Below are 17,854 nucleotides of genomic sequence, written 5' to 3' on the forward strand. Positions count from 1 at the left end.
GCTGGTAGAAGACACACACCGCTGCTGAGGGAGGCAGGTGCCCCGGGTGCCTATGGGCGGTGCCTAGGAGGGGAGGGGCCCGGGCTGCGCCCCCGGGAGCACCACGTTGTGCCCTTCACCGCCGTGGCCCCTTCTTCAGGGAGGACAGTGACTGGAGCAGAGGGCAGGGAGTGCTGCTGGTGGTGTGGCGTCAGGAGGAGGGCTGTGAGACCTTCTGGAAGTGCAGGTCCCACGTGACATCCCCGCCCCCCCAGCTCAAATGCAGGTGACCCACGCAGGTCCCATGTAACAGCCCCATCCCCCAGTTCAAATGCAGGTGACCCTCACAGGTTCCACATAACAGCCCCATCCCCGAGCCCAAATGCAGGTGACCCTTGCACGATGCTGGTTTGAGCTGCGCAGGTCCACCTACACGGCGATATTTTTCAGTAGCAGATTCGAATAAGGTCCATGGTTGGTTGAATTTGAGGATATGAAGGAACCACAGGTATAGAGGGCTGGCTATAAATTATACCCTGATTAATCCCCGCCTTATTCAAGAGTCACCTGTAAAACAGACTCAGAGAACAAACCAGAGAGGGCAGATGGGGGAAAGAGGCAGGGAGTTCGGGATGGACGTGTACACACTGCCATAAAGACATTAAAAAAGAGTCCCCTGTCATGTGAGCACAATTCTATTAGCTGCTCTGTCTCTCGTCCAGGGAGGGCTGTGCAGACCAAGACAGTGAAGAATAGTAGATTTCAGCTACAAAGATGATACTGCAGTTGAGAATAGCCAAGTATATTTAGGAACAGATTTAACAAAAGATACGTAAGAAACTGACATTGAAAACTACAAAACGCTGCTGACAGAAACTAGAGAAGACCTAAATAAATGAAGAGGTATATGGTGTGTGTGGGGGTTGGAAGACAATATTGTGAAGATGTCATTGCTTCTCAAATTGATGTTACTATTCAACACAATCCTAATCAAAATGTCAGCAGGGGAACTGACAAGCTGATTCTAAAAGTTAACAAATGCAGCCAAAACAGCCGAATATCTACATGGAACAAGGGAGCCACGACCCTCTCCCATCCCTTACACAAAATATTAATTTGAAATGGATCACAGATTTAAGTATAAAAGCTAAACCTACAAAACTTCTTGAAGAACACAGGAGGATATCTTTGCCCCCTGGAGTAGGCAAAAGTGTCTTGGGTAGGGCAAAGAAAGCTATAAACAAAGAAGAAAAAAAATGGGTAGACTTCATCAAAATGAAAATCTAACTTAGATAGTATCAAGAATAGCCTAACAGTTGAAGAGAAGTTGAAAATCTCATACTTGAAGAAACAGATTTAATAAGGCAATCAAAGCAAGGCTTTTCAGTAAGAATGAATGATTTGGATTCTTCAAGGGGCTAGGGAGGTTATTAAATTATTGAAATGGGCAAGTACTAGTGAAAAAGAACCGGTAAAAGGCTTGGAGATTTTTTTTTTTTAAGCAACTTGTTGAAATGAAAACTAAGATTTGATAAATGGCAAGCTACACACATAGGAAGACGGAATGAGTGGGGCCCCATGTTATGCGAACACAAGGAGCTGATGGACACTGAAATAGAAATTAAGAGCCAATGAGAATAAATTCAAAAGAGTCAATATTAGCATCCACCTTAAAGGAGCTCCAGAAGAGGGAAAAGAGAGTAGAAAGGGGGGAGTTTTTTTTAACTGATAGCTGAAAAAGAGTCCCTGGAACTAAAGAAAATTTCCGATCTCAGATTTAGAGAGTCCACTAAATTCTCAGGGAAACAAGTTTTATGTAAATGTGTGTGTACTAATATCCACATGTACATATATGTATGGGTGGATATGTGTGCATATCTCAAGACTTGTCCTCCTGTTGTGACATCAAGGATAAAGAGAAAATTAAAAATTTACCAAGATGGGGACAAAAGCTTATCCATAGGAGAAAATATTTGTTGAGGAAAATAGGCTAAAAATGAATGTTGCAGAGTTTTTACTTTATAGATATTTCTCCTCCCTTTACTTTGCATACTTTATGTGTTGTAATTATATTGATGTTAAGATGATTAGACAGGTGTTAATTGTTTACGACAAGTCCCACATGCATGTGAAATAAGTTTAGGAAAGCCAAGAAGAGCTGGGAGCTAAGTTCCCCACTGAGCTGGTCCCCCACTAAACTGGAAAGCTTTTTGGGCCTGGAGTTTGTAGCACGGGGCTGCTGTGCCCTGGAGTAAGCACTTAGCGTCTTTTAGCCCTGGCTTCCTTGTCTCTGAAATAGTGCATTTAGGTTAGGATGCGGATCAGTGGTTCTCAGCCGGAGTGATTTGCCACCATCAACACAACACACACACACACTGACAACTGAAGAATGTGTGTGTGTGTGTTTCGTGCATGCACACTCGCTATTGGTACCTAATGTTAGAGGCCAGGGATGCTGATGAAGGTCTTGTGACACACAGGACAGCCCCCAGCAAAGAATTATCTGGTCCCAGATGTCAGTAACGCAAGCTTGAGAAACCCCCGTCTAGATCCTCACAGTCCTCTGCAGCTCTCTTTTGAAATTTATTTTATTGAAGTATAGTTGATGAACAATGTTGTGTTAAATTCTATGCAGCAAAGTGATTCAGGTGTACATATATACACATTCTTCTCCGTGCTTTTTCCATTATGGTTTATCACAGGATACTGAATGTAGTTTTCCCTGTGCTATACACAGTGGGACCTTGTTGTTTATCCTCGACAGCTTTTTAAAAAAAGCAACAAAAGAAAAACAAAACCACCACCATGCTTAGCTTGCCAATACGTAGGTGTTACCTGACTACCTGACAACCGCTGATTTTATGAAAGAAGGAAGTGGGGTTTTCAGTGACTAACACCTAGCTGGAAGTAAACATGTCGGGAAATTTTTATTAATTTTTTTTCCATAAACGTCAAAGACAAGAGTATAAAGCTTCTTCCACTTACTAGAGCCCTGACATTTGCTGAAACAGGGGTTTTTCAATACCCGAAAAGGTAGTCACCCCCCAAAAAAAGCAATTTTCCTGGTTAAAGTGGGGGGTAGACAGAATGATGATCGTCTTATGTTTTCGAACGTTTCTGTGTACCTTGGTGTTCTATACCTTTATACTCTTTGCAACACATGGTCCTCGTTTACAAAGAGGACGCTGAGGGCAAAGGCTGCAGGCGTTCTCTGGATGCTTCTGGCGCTCAGCCTCCTGCTGGCAGGGCTGTGATCAGTGGCCGCTCTGCTGCACGGCTGCCACTGTTGACCCTGGCAGGCTGTCTTCCAGATGTCAAGAAACCACTGAGAGATGGATGTCAGTTTCTTTGACAAACAGCAGATTGCAAAAAGTATCTTAGGAGATTGTTTTTTAATTGTGTTCACTTATAAACATTTGAGTTAATCATTTAAAGCTTGTGTAAAAGGGATATTTCATAGTCTGATCAGGTTCAAAAATGACCTTGAAGTCCTGCATTGAGAAGTTGTTCTGATCAGAAATAATGTGAAGTCACGTGCACACGTCTGCGTGGCCGCTGCCCGCCTCGAGGAAGGACTTCCCATGGCTCCCGAGGCCGGCCCGGGGCCCGGCAGGGCAGCTTTTCAGCAAACTAGCATTAGGAGGGGAAAGTGTGTGCACTTTGGCGTCCGGAAGCTGCCTGTATGAATTGAACACCACTGGTGGCTGATCCGCCTTTCTGACCTGTTGTGCGGAACGCATGCCTTAAACCTCATGACCTGCCCCCCCTAGAGTCATTTTCTGAAACACGCCTCGGTGATGTCGCTTCTGTGCTCACAACTCTGCAGTGTTTCTTGGTTGTCCACATTGATGTTCGTGAAGTTCCAATACTTGAGAGAAATGAGGAAGGACATGCTTCTGTGGACTCCAAACATTTTAGGGAAATTGGACCAAAGCACGGGTGACAGGTTTCTCTTCCTGCGAAACTAGCCAAAAAGGGTAACATGCTGGAGTGGATTGTGAGGGGGAACTGGTCTTAACCTTTTCCAGATTCATTTGTCTGTGAAACTGCTGCTGCCTCCCTGAACCTGCCCCCACCTCGAGCCTCAGCCCAGTCAACAGGGCAGGAGACCAGACGCAGTCCCAGCTCCTGGCAGCCCCTAGACCCTAGACATCTGTGCAGAGTCCCTCCCACCTCTCCACACCCTTCTTGGTGCACACGCAGCTCCATGTGTGCCCAGGTGCCACACTTTGTGTCCTCTTTCCCCGGCACACGCTCTTCCATCTGCTTGAAATGGCATTTTGCCACTTGGTTGGAAGGGAAACTGAGACTTCAGGAGGTTGAGGCGTTTGCCTGGAATTTTGACACCGTATTCTGGGCACCAGCCTGGTCTTTCTGAAGCACCGCACAGAGCAGGCTGACCGTCAGCCTGACTTTGCAGGGGGGGGCCTCTATTTTTGTTGCCTTTTACCCATCTTTACATCATGCCAAGTTTGAGTTATTATAAGGCTGTGAGTCTGAATTTTTTTTTTTTTTAAGCCAGAGTACTGATCCTGGAATCTTTATTTCAGAGCAAATGTTGTCTCCTTCAAAACAGTCACCCGAGGAAACCCTGTACCTCCTCATGTGAGCTGCTGACATAGTTCACAGCATTTTGAATCTCTTCTCTAGCACATTTTCTTGATTATATTTAGTAGGGGGATTTAAGGATAGATTAAACCGTTTTAGAAATAGATGTCAGAAGTAAGCCAGGCAGATTCAGTAAGGGTTTGAGCTGCTGGCGACGATTCGGTTAGGAGCGTTGTAACTACCGTCCTTCTGGCTCTGAAGACAGTTCCAGGAGGAGTCATCATAGTGGTTTGATCATCCTTCTTGTTGTTCAGTCACTAAGCCCTGTCCAACTCTTTGGGACCCCATGAACTGCAGCACACCAGGCTTCCCTGTCTCCCGGAGTCTGCTCAAATTCATGTCCATTGAGTTGATGATGTCATCCAAACATCTCATCCTCTGTCATCCCCTTCTCCTCCTGCCCTCAATCTTTCCCAGCATCAGGGTCTTTTCCAGCGAGTCAGCTCTTTGCATCAGGTGGCCAAAGTATTGGAACTTGAGCGTCTATCCTTCCAATGAATACTCAGAGTTGATTTCCTTAGGCAGGTAGGAAGAACGCTCATTTTATGCACTATTAGAAGAACAGTGAAGATTATTTAGTATTTATGCCTCACACTGCCGTATACTTTTTTCTGTCTCATGTTCCTTAATTTATGTGCCAGAGGGACTTCTCTGCCAAGTCTCATGGTTGGAGGTGGGTTGGCCCCATCCGACCTGAGGGCTCTCCCAGGCTGGCCAGTGCCTCTTGCTGCAGGAGCGTGTCACCTCTGTGTCTGTGTCCTAAGTGGCTCTGCTCCTGGTCTGTCCACACGCTCTCCTGTCCCAGGCCTGCCCAGCCTTCCCCATCCAGCCAGGACCTGACACGGTACTGGCCTCCTTTCACTCTCTTGTAGTAGTGTCCCGTGGCCACTGTAACTACCACAGGGTGCCTTAAAATGACAATGATTTATCTTCCAGCTCTGGAGATCAGGAGTCCAAGCTGATCTCACCAGGCTGAAATCACAGTGTGAGCTGGCTTCCTTCCCGGAGGCAGGGAGGTTTCCCTACCCTTTCCGGCTTCTAGAGGCCCCTGCGTTCCTCTACTCAAGGCCCCCTTCCATCTTCAGAGCCAGCCACGGCTGGTGCAGGCTTTCTCATGCTCCATCACTGTCTTCCTCTGCCCGGGGCTGCCATAACAGTGCCACTGGCTGGGGGGCTTAAACCTCAGACATTTGTCTCACAATTCTGGAGCCTGGAAGGCCAAGGTCAGGGCTCCGGTGTGCTCATGTTCTTGTGAAGGCTCCCTTCCTGGCTTGCAGACGGTCATCTCCGCACATGGTAGAGAGCGAGATGGAGAGTGTAGGCGTCCTAGAGCTGGTGGGCTCTCTGGTGTCTCTTTTTATTAGTGTGAGGACACTAATCCCATCTTGAGGCCCTGTCCCCCTGATCACATCTAAACCTAATCACTTCCCAAAGGACTGGCCCCCAAGTATCATCAAACTGGGGGTTCTGGCTTTGGGGGTGGGGGAGTGGCTCACGGCTCAGGCCCCAGCAACACTGCCTCTTCCCTCGTCCCATGGTTACGTCGGGGGAGCCCCCCGGGATAATCCCAGATAAGCCTCCCGGCTCAGCTGAGCTGATTAACAACTCAAATTCCATCTGCAACCTCAGATGGCAGCACACCCTACCGTCCCCCCTCCAGGGATTAGGAGGTGGATGTCTTTGTGGGGGAGGAGACAGCGTTCTGCTGACCACACTTCCCCTCTGAATTTTGAGTTTTGAGGTCAAAACTGAAAGAGACTCTAATATGCAGACTCTGTTCACTCTTTAAATCTTGCTCTTTATTGTTCCCTAAGAGTTTTATGTCTCTTGGTCTTTGCCCTCCAATTAGATGACAAGCCCTGAGGTCCGTGACCCATTCTGAGAGGCAGTGTGATTTAATGGGTATCAGAATCCTGAAGGCTAAGTGGGTGGTGCTGCTCAGAAAGTCACTGGGGAGTGTCATTTACTATTCTGAGCCTCAGTTGCTGCACTTGTAAAATGAGAATGTTAATATTTCACAGGCCTGTTAGTGACAGCGAGCTGAGATAACATGGAAAAGTGAGAGACGTGATTCTGGACATACAGTGAGGCAGGTGCAAATGTACTTCTTGTGTGTTCCTTGCAGTGGCCGGCATGGAGGCTGGCAGATACACAGTGCGTGCTGGTAATACTCATTTGTATATTGTTATGTTTCTCCTGTAGGTTCTCACAGTGTCCTCTTAGCGCAGGAGAGATAAACTTATAATCCTACTTTTCTAAAATCCTTTTTTAAAATTGGAGTATCGTTGCTTTACATCCCGTATCAGTTTCTGCTGTACAGCAGAGTGACTGGGAAATTTAGATCGACAGACAGCTTCCTTGAAGTGAACGTAGATTTAATTAATAAGGGTTCCCGAGGTGGCTCAGGTGGTAAAGAATCTGCCCACCACATAGGAGACCTGGGTCATATGTATACATATATCCCCACTTTTTTGGATTTCCTTCCCATTTAGGTCACTGCAGAGGACTGAGTAGAGTTTAAGCTTGCAATTTTAGCTGTAAACAGGATGTATATAGATTTGTGTATGAAGAAGGGGAGGCAGTCGAGATGTCTCGGAGCAACCAGCTGTGCTATTTACAGCCTATGAGCAAAGAATGGTTTTTAGCACCTGAGTGCATATCTACCCAGTAACCTCAGGATTGCCTCTTGGCCTGTAAAAGCTTTTAATATTTCTCTCTGGCTTTTAGGAAAAGTTTGCTGACCCTTGTCTCAGAGCAGTGGTTCTGACATGTGAGAGTGCCCCAGAACCCCTTGCAGGTCTTGTCAAAACCCAGGCTGCTGGTCTCTGCCTTCAGGAGCTTCTGGCTCAGTCAGTCCAGGATGGGGCCTGAGTATGTTCCACATGAATGAGTTCCCAGGTGATGCTGAAGCTGCTAGTCTTGAGAATACACCCCACCCCCACTTTAAACATTGGACCATGCCCCCATATATGCAAAACAATAATTTTCTCGCACAATAACAAGTATATTATGTTTGCTCCCAGTTTCCAAAAGGATATCAACACAGCTAGATGTTGTTTCTCTAGATTGTCTTGTGTACAGGTTTACAAAAGCAGTTACTATGATGATTTGTTGAGAAACTGTTTCCACAGTAATTTTTCCCACCTAAAATAGACTGCTGTCTGACCTCTTAAAAAAAACCCAACAGTTCATATTTATTCTAATCCTTTCTTAGTCTAGACTTTTCGCAATCTCTTTCTCAGCTCTTAGGTGCTTTCCCCCCCGCCGGGAAGTCGATGCCAACATTTTTCAGCTGTTTGACATATCAGTGGGTGGAAAATTCATCTTTATCGAAAAGGAAGCAACAGAAGATTTTCATTTTCACTTCTCTAGAATTCCTCTAGCTTAAAAGTTTGGAGCTATTTTTACCGAGAGTGAGATATTCCTTCTTTACCCTTAGTCTGAATATCCTAGAGAAATTGGCACATCCTTGAAGTAAAAAGTACAAAGAAAGAAATGCTAATTTTTCTTGAGACCCTTATTATCTACTACCTACAAAATAAAATGAGTTCAACTTTGTTTCTCTCTGTTATTTGCAATGCTAAAAAGAATGTGGCTGTTAACACAGAGAATTATTTTTATTACCATATCATAATTAGGATAGAACGATTCAAAAATATATGTAATTATTTAGGTAGTGAAGTGTAATGTGCATTAAGCAGGTAGTATATCTGGCATGATTTTCCACCTGTTACATGAGAAAATAAGTTATAATCCTCAGTGTTTGTCAAGAATAAGGTGAAACTGGTATTTTGTTACTTTGTTGTGGCATTGAGAACTGGAGCCTGGAGTTTTTAGAAAGAAATTTGGCCATGCATATCAAGAAAAAAGGGAAGCACTGATTCATTGGAAAAGACTCTGATACTGCGAAAGATTGAAGGCAAAAGGAGAGAAGGGCAGCAGAGGATGAGATGGTTAAATAGCATCAGTGAGTCAGTGGACATGAGTTTGAGCAAACTCCAGGAGATAGTGAAGGACAGGGAAGCCTGGTGTGCTGCAGTCCATGGAGTCGCAAAGAGTCAGATGCAACTTCATGACTGAACAACAACTACATCAAGAAAAATAAAATCATTTTTGGGGAAAGGCACAAAGATGCTACTTGCATTACTTATCAACGTGAAAACCTGAAAGCCTCCTATAACTAAGTCAGAATATAGCTCCTTGATTGAATAATGGTTATATAGCAACATGAAGAAAAATGCTTATGGTGAAACTTTCAGACAATAAAACTGAGACTACAAAATATGTGTATACCATTATCTGTGATTTAAAAAAGAATAGATTGTAATCCATGATGATAAAGCAAAGAAAGTACATCTGTTGAAGCACTTTTATAAATTTAAGAATGGAAACAATAATAATAATAATAATCTGACACTCATATAAAGTGTCGTTTATAGGCCAAACCCTCTTCTGAATAAATACATTGAGTCCTCACGCTGTGAGTTATGTAATTCCATTGTAGATGAGGTCCCTGAGCCGTAGAGGAGTGACTGACCCGGGGCTGTCCAGCTGGCAGTTAGAGGAACTGAGATTCAAAACCAGGTCTGCTTCCCAGGCTCTCCTGTGACCATGGCAACCTAGAGACACTGCCTGGGGCACAGGGGTGATGGGGTGCCAGCGGGGAAACACTGGGCAGTAATGCCGTGGGGGCGTCCTAGACCTCATCCGGCTGAGCCGGAGCGGCTCTGATGAAAAACCTCCCGGTGGTCTGGTTGGTCACACGTTCACTGTGAGCCTGCATGTGACCGGTGTGCCAGAGGTGAGCACAAGTGACCTTCGGGAAGTGTGTAGGTAGTGGCCCCACTACCTGCTGTTGTTAGAGCAGCTTTCTAAGAGGAGACCCACATGAGTGCCGGAACCCCGTGGCGGTGGCGGGGGACGTGGGAAGGCCCTGGGATGTCTTCACTTGCAGGGGGGTGGGGGCGAGCAGAGGGTGCATCTGAAGGCTTTCTTAGAATGAGGAAGTGAGAGGATTCCCTGCCCCTCTCTCTGGGGTAGTTTCAAGATAGCAGGTTTTGACTCAGGTCTGAGGGAGAAGTTAGCTGGGGGATCAGCCCCGGGATGAGCTGGTCGTCGAAAGGGCTCCAGCAGAAAGAGGACTGGCGGGTAGCCTGGTGTCTCTAGGGCAGTTTAAGGGGGAGCTGGAGTCGTGGACTCGAAGACTTTGAGGTGTCTTCCAGGGACAAGGCTCTGAGCTCCTAGTTGTCTCTTCTCTGCTGGTTAAAAACAGTGACTGGAACTTAGATGGCTAATTTGTGGAATCCCAGCAACTGTGATCAACATATTAATCATGGAAGGATAGCGCATCTGAAGGAAGGCTAAGATCTGTGACTTAATGTCCCAAGTATTAACATGAATCATGTGTGGTTTGTACGTAATCAGGTATGATCACACATAATTAAATATGATTAACATGGTCATATTTTGGGGGTAGGGCATTTATGCTGGTCTAGGCTAGGGCTTTTTTACCTGGTGTGTTGGGTCTGTGGACAGGCCTAAAGGGTCCATGCATCCCAAAATCTGTATGAAAAATTATGTCAGGATACCTTTTCCTGAAGAGAGAATCTACAACGTTCTACTGATTTTTATTGTACATCATCCAGTCCCTTGGACTGCAAGGAGATCAAACCCATCAGTCCTAAAGGCAATCAACCCTGAATATTCAGTGGAAAGAACTGAAGCTGAAGCTCCAATACTTTGGCCACCTGATGCGAAGAGCCAACTCATTAAAAAAGACCCTGAGGCTGGGAAAGATTGAGGGCAGGAGGAGAAGGGGACGACAGAGGATGAAATGGTTGAATGGCATCACCAACTCAATGGACATGGATGTGAACAGGCTCTGGGAGATGGTGAAGGACAGGGAAGCCCGGCATGCTGCAGTCCATGGGGTTGCAGAGTCGGACACGCAAAGAGCGACTGAACAACAACATCCAGTAGATAGGTCTCGATTTCTCACCCCCTCCGCACCTCCCCAACCCCGGGTATGCTGCTGCACCAATTTTATACAGAGGTGACTGGGGTTGTGTTCAGTTAGTTGCACAGACTCCAAGTGTCATTTTTAAATTTTTATTTAACTGTTTATTTAACTGCACCACTTATGCAGGATCGTAGTTCCTCAACCAGGAGTCAAACCGACGCTTGCACTGGACCACCAGGGAAGTCCCCCCAAGTGTCATTTTGTTGCCATTGATATAGGGCAGGATCAAAGAATATCAGGTGATCACAGGCAACAGTTGACACATTTTAATAGCTCGCACCGTGACCTTCTGAACTGATTATTGGCTTCCTGTGCCAGACATCCGCAGCGGTGACATCCAAAGGTCTCCATAAGTCAGAGGGGACACCCCAGGGAAGTCTTGATGGAAGTGAGTTCCGTGTGAAGTTTTGAAAGTAGGAGGGGCCCAGTGTGTTGCAGAGAGCAGAGGACATGGTGAGACCTAGGGGCGAGGCCGTCTTTCCAGATGCCTGTGCGCCTGGCTTGAGCGGGACCCAGAGGGCTTGTGAGAGAGGACAGGAGTTCTCACCAGCCCTCCTGGTGGCAGGTGCTTGCGTCTCATGAGGGACGATGCAGGTACTCAGGCCAGCTTGCAGAGGCTGTGTCTGTCATGTCAGCTGGCCCAAGAGAAGCTGGTCCAGAAAGACGGATTCTGGTCATCTCAGAGGCACAGAGAGCCAGGGTCAGTGAGCTGTTGTATCTGGCATTTCAGATTTCTCTCTTTTATTTATTCCTTGCATTGTTGTCTGATGATAAAGATAATATGAGCTTAGTTTAGAGCATTTTAAAAAATCCAGAAAAGCAGTGGATCAAAGTCAGGGTCCAGTGCATGCCCGCCTCTCTGAGATGGGAGGGGCTGGGCTGTACTCCTAGTCTGAGGTTCCCAGGCTGTGACTCTGGCCAAACAGAATTGCCACCTGGCCCCGCAGACTGTCTCCTCCAAGAAATGCCCTCTTGAGGAGGACACAGCGATGCACAGGAAAGCACCTGGCTTGCACCAGCTGCCAGGTACGGAGCACCTGCTCTTTTAACACCACCTTAGCATTTTGATGTTCTTTCCTTTCAGCCTTTTGCCTACGTTTTACATTTTTAAAAAATTGAGATGAAATATATAGTTCTGTGTCCTGCCTTTTTTTAGCTTGGCATTCTGTCCCGACCATATTCCTACATCATGATGTTGAAAGCTTACATAATATTCCATTTTATAAGAGATACTCTTAACCATTTCCATATCGTTTGAGCTTCATGCAGTTTCAGCTTATCAGTGGTTCCCTATATATATCTCTAAGCACTGGATTATTTCTTTGGGATAAATTTCTAGAAATAAGAGGGAATGACAGACGACAACGTTTGAAAAACTTTTCATGCAGATTACCAAATTGTGAATGGAAAGATTGTTATCTGGGATGACTCCAGAAATAAACGTTCTAAAAATGGTTTTCTCCCATGGGGTGTTCACAGGGTTGAGATTCTGTTAGGCAGAGAGGATTATCTTTGACTCCGGGAAACTGCTTTCCCATGTGCTGTTTGCCGAGAGTCAGATCTGGAACCAGGGATGTGCAGGGCCCACGGCCTGAGGGCAAGTGGCCCGGCCTCCTTGCCATTGAGTTGTGCAGGTTCTCCTGATGACACAGTTGTGGCTCATATTTGAATGTTAATCATCCTCTAGGTAGGGTTTTTAAAAAGCTGTGACTGTAGAGAATGTATTTCTCTCCTAAAATGCACCCTTGGTGGAGCTGTCTGCATGGATGCTGGGTGTGTGCAGTATCTGCTTGGATTTGCTTCCGCCTGACCCGTGAGTGGCTGGTGGGCTGGAGGGTCCCAGTCAAGGGGAGCACCGATGGGCTGCCTTCCCCCACCCCCACCCACACCCCCGTTTCTCTCTAGTCAGGGCTTTTGGAACTTTGGGTCACTGGTGCATGTGCTTGGCCTGGAGGATTGTAGCACATGCCTGTGTTAGCCTAGAGCTGGGAATAGTGACTGTGTGACGAGCAAGTGAAGAAACGTTTCCCCGCATGCTTGGGGGGACTTGGGAGGACTGGGCACTGGGAAAGCTGAGTTCTAGTTCTCTAGCTGCATCAAACTACCTTGTGTGAAGCTGAGCAAGTCAGTGCCCTCCCTGAGTTTTGGTGTCCTTGTCTGTGCAGAGGGAGTCTCTGTCCTGGTTTCTTTTCAGGATCCTCCAGACTGTCAAGACCCCAGGAATGGCTGTGGGTGGGTGGGACAGTGAGGCCAGTGCTCTCCTGAGATGGCCTTGCGTCAGGAGCTGGATGCTGGCGGGCACTTGCAGACTGGGACAGTGGTCACAGCCTCTGCACACACGGGACCCTTCGGCCATTCCCCTGGGGTCAGTCAGTACCTTCCTGTTCCTGCTCGCCTCTCTTTGGTAGCACCAGGCGGGCGGTTGGCTTCCCCGACATGCTGTGGTCCATCCAGTGGGAGTAAAAAGGCTGCCCTTTTTCCTTTTGGATCCAACATTTTGCTTGAACGGCATGCACTGGGCCTCTTCCTCGTATCAGTTTTTAAACTGACATAATCAAGTAAACTAAAAGGCACCCAGCAAGGCCCGGTCTTCACCCCTGGACGCACTATGTGCACCTGTCCGCTGGCCTCACGGCAGCTCTTCCTGCAAGAGTCTCTGATTGCACCCCCTTTGACGGATTGGTGGAGGGTCTGACCTTGGTGCAGTGAGGTGGGGGAAATGGGAGGGTGGCCGGCCAGGGGAGAACTGGGGTCTCACCTGCTGTGGTCTCAGGGATTCACATTCTCATCCTCTCAAGCCCGTCCCGCGTCGGAGTTTCTTGGCCCTGGATCATGAATGAGAACCAGTGAAGATGCAGCTGAGCAAGGAGGAGGTGGGGAGTGAGCTCTTCTGAGAGGGACAGCCTTCACAGTGCTCTAAATAGGAGATGAGAGACCCGGGTTGGGCTCTTTCCAGAAACTTGATTCCCAAGCCATTTATTTTAGGTTCCTATTTTAAATTTAGTTTTGGCAAAAGAAAAATAAAGCAGCTCAATGACTTTCTCTAGTAGGAACATCTCAAACTTTGGGTGATGTGGACCAGTAGGCTAGACAGACAATACATTATGTGTGAAGAGTTTACCGTCCTGATGGTGGGCACCAGGCCCAGCTGTTTCAGGGAGACGCCTGCATGGGCTGTGGTCATTTTTCAGGAAGCTTTTCAAGTGTGTTTGCAAGAAGAGAAATTGGTCTTAAAAACCTCACCTCGATCAGTGTGTGAAGAGGTTCCTGTTGACCTAAGCTGGGACAGTTTTGCACATCAAAAGACAGTGATTGCAGTGGATCAGAACGCTTGAAGTATAAATACATGAGGTGATGGTGACAGTGATGGTCCAGAACGCTCATTAATCACCATCGGGGTTGCTGGGATCAGTGCATTATTTTGAAGGTTGAAAAGGGAAAGAATTTTTATGAAAAAAAGTGACCTATACCAGGTGGTCAGTTAAAAGGCCCAGAAGGAGGAATGAGAGGAAGTGCGTCTGTCCTTCCTGGCCTTGCTGGCTGTTTGTCCTCTGTGCCGGGTTGGTTGACTACCCCTGGAGAGAAGGCAGCATCCTTTCTCCCAAGGTTGTCCCAGGCTGGGGGCAGCCTGCATGAATAGAGGATGGACTTGACCCCTGACCCACCTTCTTGTGTGATCTCGGGCAGATCATATAGACCCTCTGAACCCTACTTCACTCAGCAGATAACAAGGGATGCTGCAGCTGGTACCATGTAGTGTCATTAGGTTTAATTGAATGAAAGGCTTGTGCGCCACTTAACTGCCTTGACTGAAAACTGACACCCCCTCTCCCTGCTCACCCAGAGCAGCTGTGAGGGTCCAAGTGTGTTGTGAAGGCAGCACGTGGCTCCCGAGGTGACTGTAGCCTCCGAGTTCCTGTCTGACTCAATGGGGGCAGGGGTGGGGGGTGGCGATAGTGACATCAGCCCCAGACATCTGCTGGTGGCCGCCACACCCTTACAGAACCACACGGAATTGCCCACGTCTTGACCGCCAGTTTTTAAATAGTTACAAAACGGTGTGTGGTTTGAAAGGACCTGCCCCTCACTGTTGGCCGTGTGTTCTAGAATTATAGGGCAAAGGAGGAGTAGCCGATCTGCCTCTGAAATGGAATTTAAAAAATATAAAACTTGCATGCCTTTGGCTTTGGCAAGGTAAGCTATTTTTAGAATGGCCCACACAGCAGGGAGACCTCAAATGGGCTTTGGGGTCAGGCAGACTTGGGTTTTGCACCCCAGCTCAGCCACTTTCTGCCCTGCTTCCGTGGACAGTTTCCTCTCAGTGTTGTGAGAAGTCATGCATTCACGTGTAGGTTGTTGTGAGATCTGGAAGAACTGTGGACGTTGTCTGTGCTCAATGTGGATGACATCTGTGCTGCTCTTCACCGTTGTCACGGCTGCTGGCGTGTGCTGGGTGTGGGTGAGCGGGATCCTCCCCTCATTCTTTGATTCTTACCTTCTCCTTGCGAGTGTCTCACAGCAGGTCTTTGTCCTTCACGTGGCCCTGCCTGTAGCCCCGTGAGAGTAAATGCATGTGTTCCCAGGTCATCTGTGTTTACTAGGAGGTACAGACTCCAAGGTCTGGACCTGCTAAGGGCTCTTCCAGCTTTACCGCCTGTTCAGCACAGGGTGGGCTGTGTGTGTGTGTGTGTGTGTGTGTGTGTGTGTGTGTGTGTGTTGCTGAGTATAGTCTCAGAAAGAAAAGAAAGTGAAACTCGCTCAGTCATGTCTGACTCTTTGTGACCCCGTGGACTGTAGCCCACCAGGCTCCTCCATCCATGGGATTCTCCAGTCAAGAATACTGGAGTGGGTTGCCATTTCCTTCTCCAGGGGATCTTCTTGAGCCAGGGATCGAACCCGGGTCTCCCGCATTGCAGGCAGACGCTTTACCATCTGAGCCACCAGGGAAGCCCACAGATACATACAATGCATCCAGAACTCTCAGGCTCTTTTCTAGCATAGAAGATAGTCGTAATAGAAAGAAGGAAAAGGACCGAAGTGGTAGAATTAGTGTTCTCTTGTCTTTGTTAGATACTCAGGGGAATCCCGTAAGGCACCCACATGACCCCGATGAAAGCCGAGGGCCCAGTGCCTGCCGGCAGGTGGGTGGGCGCACCATCAGTGTATCCTGGGGTCCAGCTCAGGCCCAGGGCCGCCTTCCATGAGGACGTGTCCCCTGTAGGTCCCAGCACTGCTGACAGTGGTCCCGTTTCCCTGAGGAGGACTTTGGGGGGGCCACAGGTGGTTTTTCAGGATCCATTCTTTGGTGAAGGAGCTGCAGCACGGGACTTTCTGTGGTCACCTGGCAGCCTGGGCTGTCCTTGTGAGGCAGCAGTCTGGAGACGTGGCTGACGTTGCCTAGTGTGGTTCACGTGCAGGCTGACACGCCCGCCCTCCCGCCCTAATACAACTGTAGAGTTGTGTCACATTTCTGACTGGAGCCATGGAACTCCATGTGCCCATGCCAGGAGGCTGTTTTATTACAGACTGGCGGGTTCATTTAAAAATGCTGGCCCTGAAGTGAGGGCTCACATCCAGCCACATTGGCTAACCAGAATTCCGTGTCCCCTTCCCACCCTGCTTCTAACCCTGAGATGGGACTCTGGCTTCTGCAATTTGACAAGGATCCATGTATGATTTTGATGTCCCACGGGGCCTGGGACCCTCAGAGTTGGAGACTCAGAACCTAGGCTTTTCACGCATTAAGCTACTGCTGCCTTGGAGCCTAATGGTGATAAAACACCTTCAGATGGGTGACCAGGGTTTGCTTTTTTCATTCAGACAACACATATGTGGTCTTACATCTCAAGCACAAAGATGAATAAGACTTAGTCCCTCCCCTGTAAGCACCCGGTGTGTTGGGGACCACGCTTCCCAGGTGGTTGCATGCTTACCATGCTGAGTACAAGGCCAGGATGGTGTTGAGGACATGGGTGGGGGCATGGAAGGCCTGGAGAGGAGGGCAGGGCTCCCGGGCAGAGGGTATGTCATGAGGAGAGGTGCCCCAGCCTGTGCTCCAAGGACTGTGGCTCGCCTGTGTTGCAGGAGAAGCCAGGGTGTGTGGCTGGCTGAGTGTCCTACCAGAGGCTGGGTTCCAGGAGAGGACTAGGGCTATGGGCTGCGAGTCCTGCAATCATGTGGGCCGTGAGGGGTGGAGGGGGCATCGCCTTGGGATTTCATCGCATCAGTTAGAGATTGTGGGGCCATGGGGGGAGGTCCCCTTGGGATCTCATCGCATCAGCTGGAGACCATGGGACTTGTGTGAGGTGCCTCCCTCCTGGTCATCCTGCTTGTTCTTTGGGGTCTGTTGCTGGCGTGATTGGGGGCTTCCCTGGTGGCTCAAGTGGTAAAGAATCCTCCTGCCAATGTAGGAGATACACGTTTGATCCCTGGGTCAGGAAAATAACCTCAAGGAGAAAATGGCAACCCGCTTGAGTATTCTTGCCTGGGAAATACCATGGACAGAGGAGCCTGGTGAGCTACAGTCCATAGGGTCGCAGAGTCAGACACAACTGAGCACTCACACACGCACGCTGCTCCGATGGGTGGTTGTTGGGACGGCAGAGTTATTTCTGTCCCTGGTGCAACTTGACTTTTCTCAGATTTTCAGGCTTTTAACAGGTCCAATTTTGCTCACACGTCAGGACCTGGCAGAGGGCAGGCCTGGAGTGCTGATGCCCTGACCGTGCCTCTCCCGTTACTGTTGCAGCACACGTGGAAAACGAAGAGCAGTACACACAGGCGCTGGAGAAGTTCGGGGGCAACTGCGTGTGCAGAGATGACCCGGACCTGGGGAGCGCGTTCCTCAAGTTCTCAGTGTTTACAAAGGAGCTGACGGCGCTGTTCAAAAACCTGGTGAGTGTCATGAGCGTGCAGGTGGTGCGGAAAGTGCCGGCCGACGCTCTGGCCAGGAAGGGGGCTCCATAGATGGTAATTGAGGTTTGCCTGATGAACAAGGAATATGTTTCCTACCTGCAGTACCTAAAAGAATTATATTTTCTATGTACGTTAGGTCACTTTGGAATAATTTTAGAATTGCAATTTTTACTCGAGTGAGACTTTTTTAAAATTTAACTCGGTGTTTTACAGGTGCACAGCTCAGGCTCAAAATGGATAAATGCATTCATCTTCTTAAGGGGCTCTGAGTTCAATTTTCAGTAGTTTCTTAACTGGGCAGAGTAAGCCTGTTTCTGGTGATTAAAGTAGGTA

At 48.0% G+C, this 17,854-nt stretch overlaps 1 protein-coding gene and 1 long non-coding RNA gene across 4 annotated transcripts in view; one reads left to right on the plus strand and one right to left on the minus strand.

Moving 5' to 3' along the window:
* ASAP2 (ArfGAP with SH3 domain, ankyrin repeat and PH domain 2) overlaps positions 1-17,854 on the plus strand; it is a 162,115-nt gene that overhangs the window by 48,000 nt on the left and 96,261 nt on the right. For all 3 annotated transcript variants that reach the window (XM_086325531.1, XM_086325535.1, XM_086325532.1), the window contains exon 3: positions 17,355-17,500. In XM_086325531.1, coding sequence (XP_086181657.1) covers positions 17,355-17,500 — 146 coding nt within the window. The remainder of the gene's footprint in view (positions 1-17,354; positions 17,501-17,854) is intronic.
* Positions 10,682-13,507, minus strand: LOC147362688 (uncharacterized). Its single transcript, XR_015136403.1, has 2 exons — positions 13,365-13,507; positions 10,682-11,370 (listed from the first exon to the last, which is right to left on the minus strand). It is a non-coding gene; the product is annotated as an uncharacterized LOC147362688 (long non-coding RNA).

Source organism: Bos grunniens, chromosome 11 (genome assembly GCF_055505025.1).
Source record: "Bos grunniens cultivar Pamir isolate PY7600 chromosome 11, Bosgru_T2T1.0, whole genome shotgun sequence".
Taxonomy (NCBI): Eukaryota; Metazoa; Chordata; class Mammalia; order Artiodactyla; family Bovidae; genus Bos; species Bos grunniens.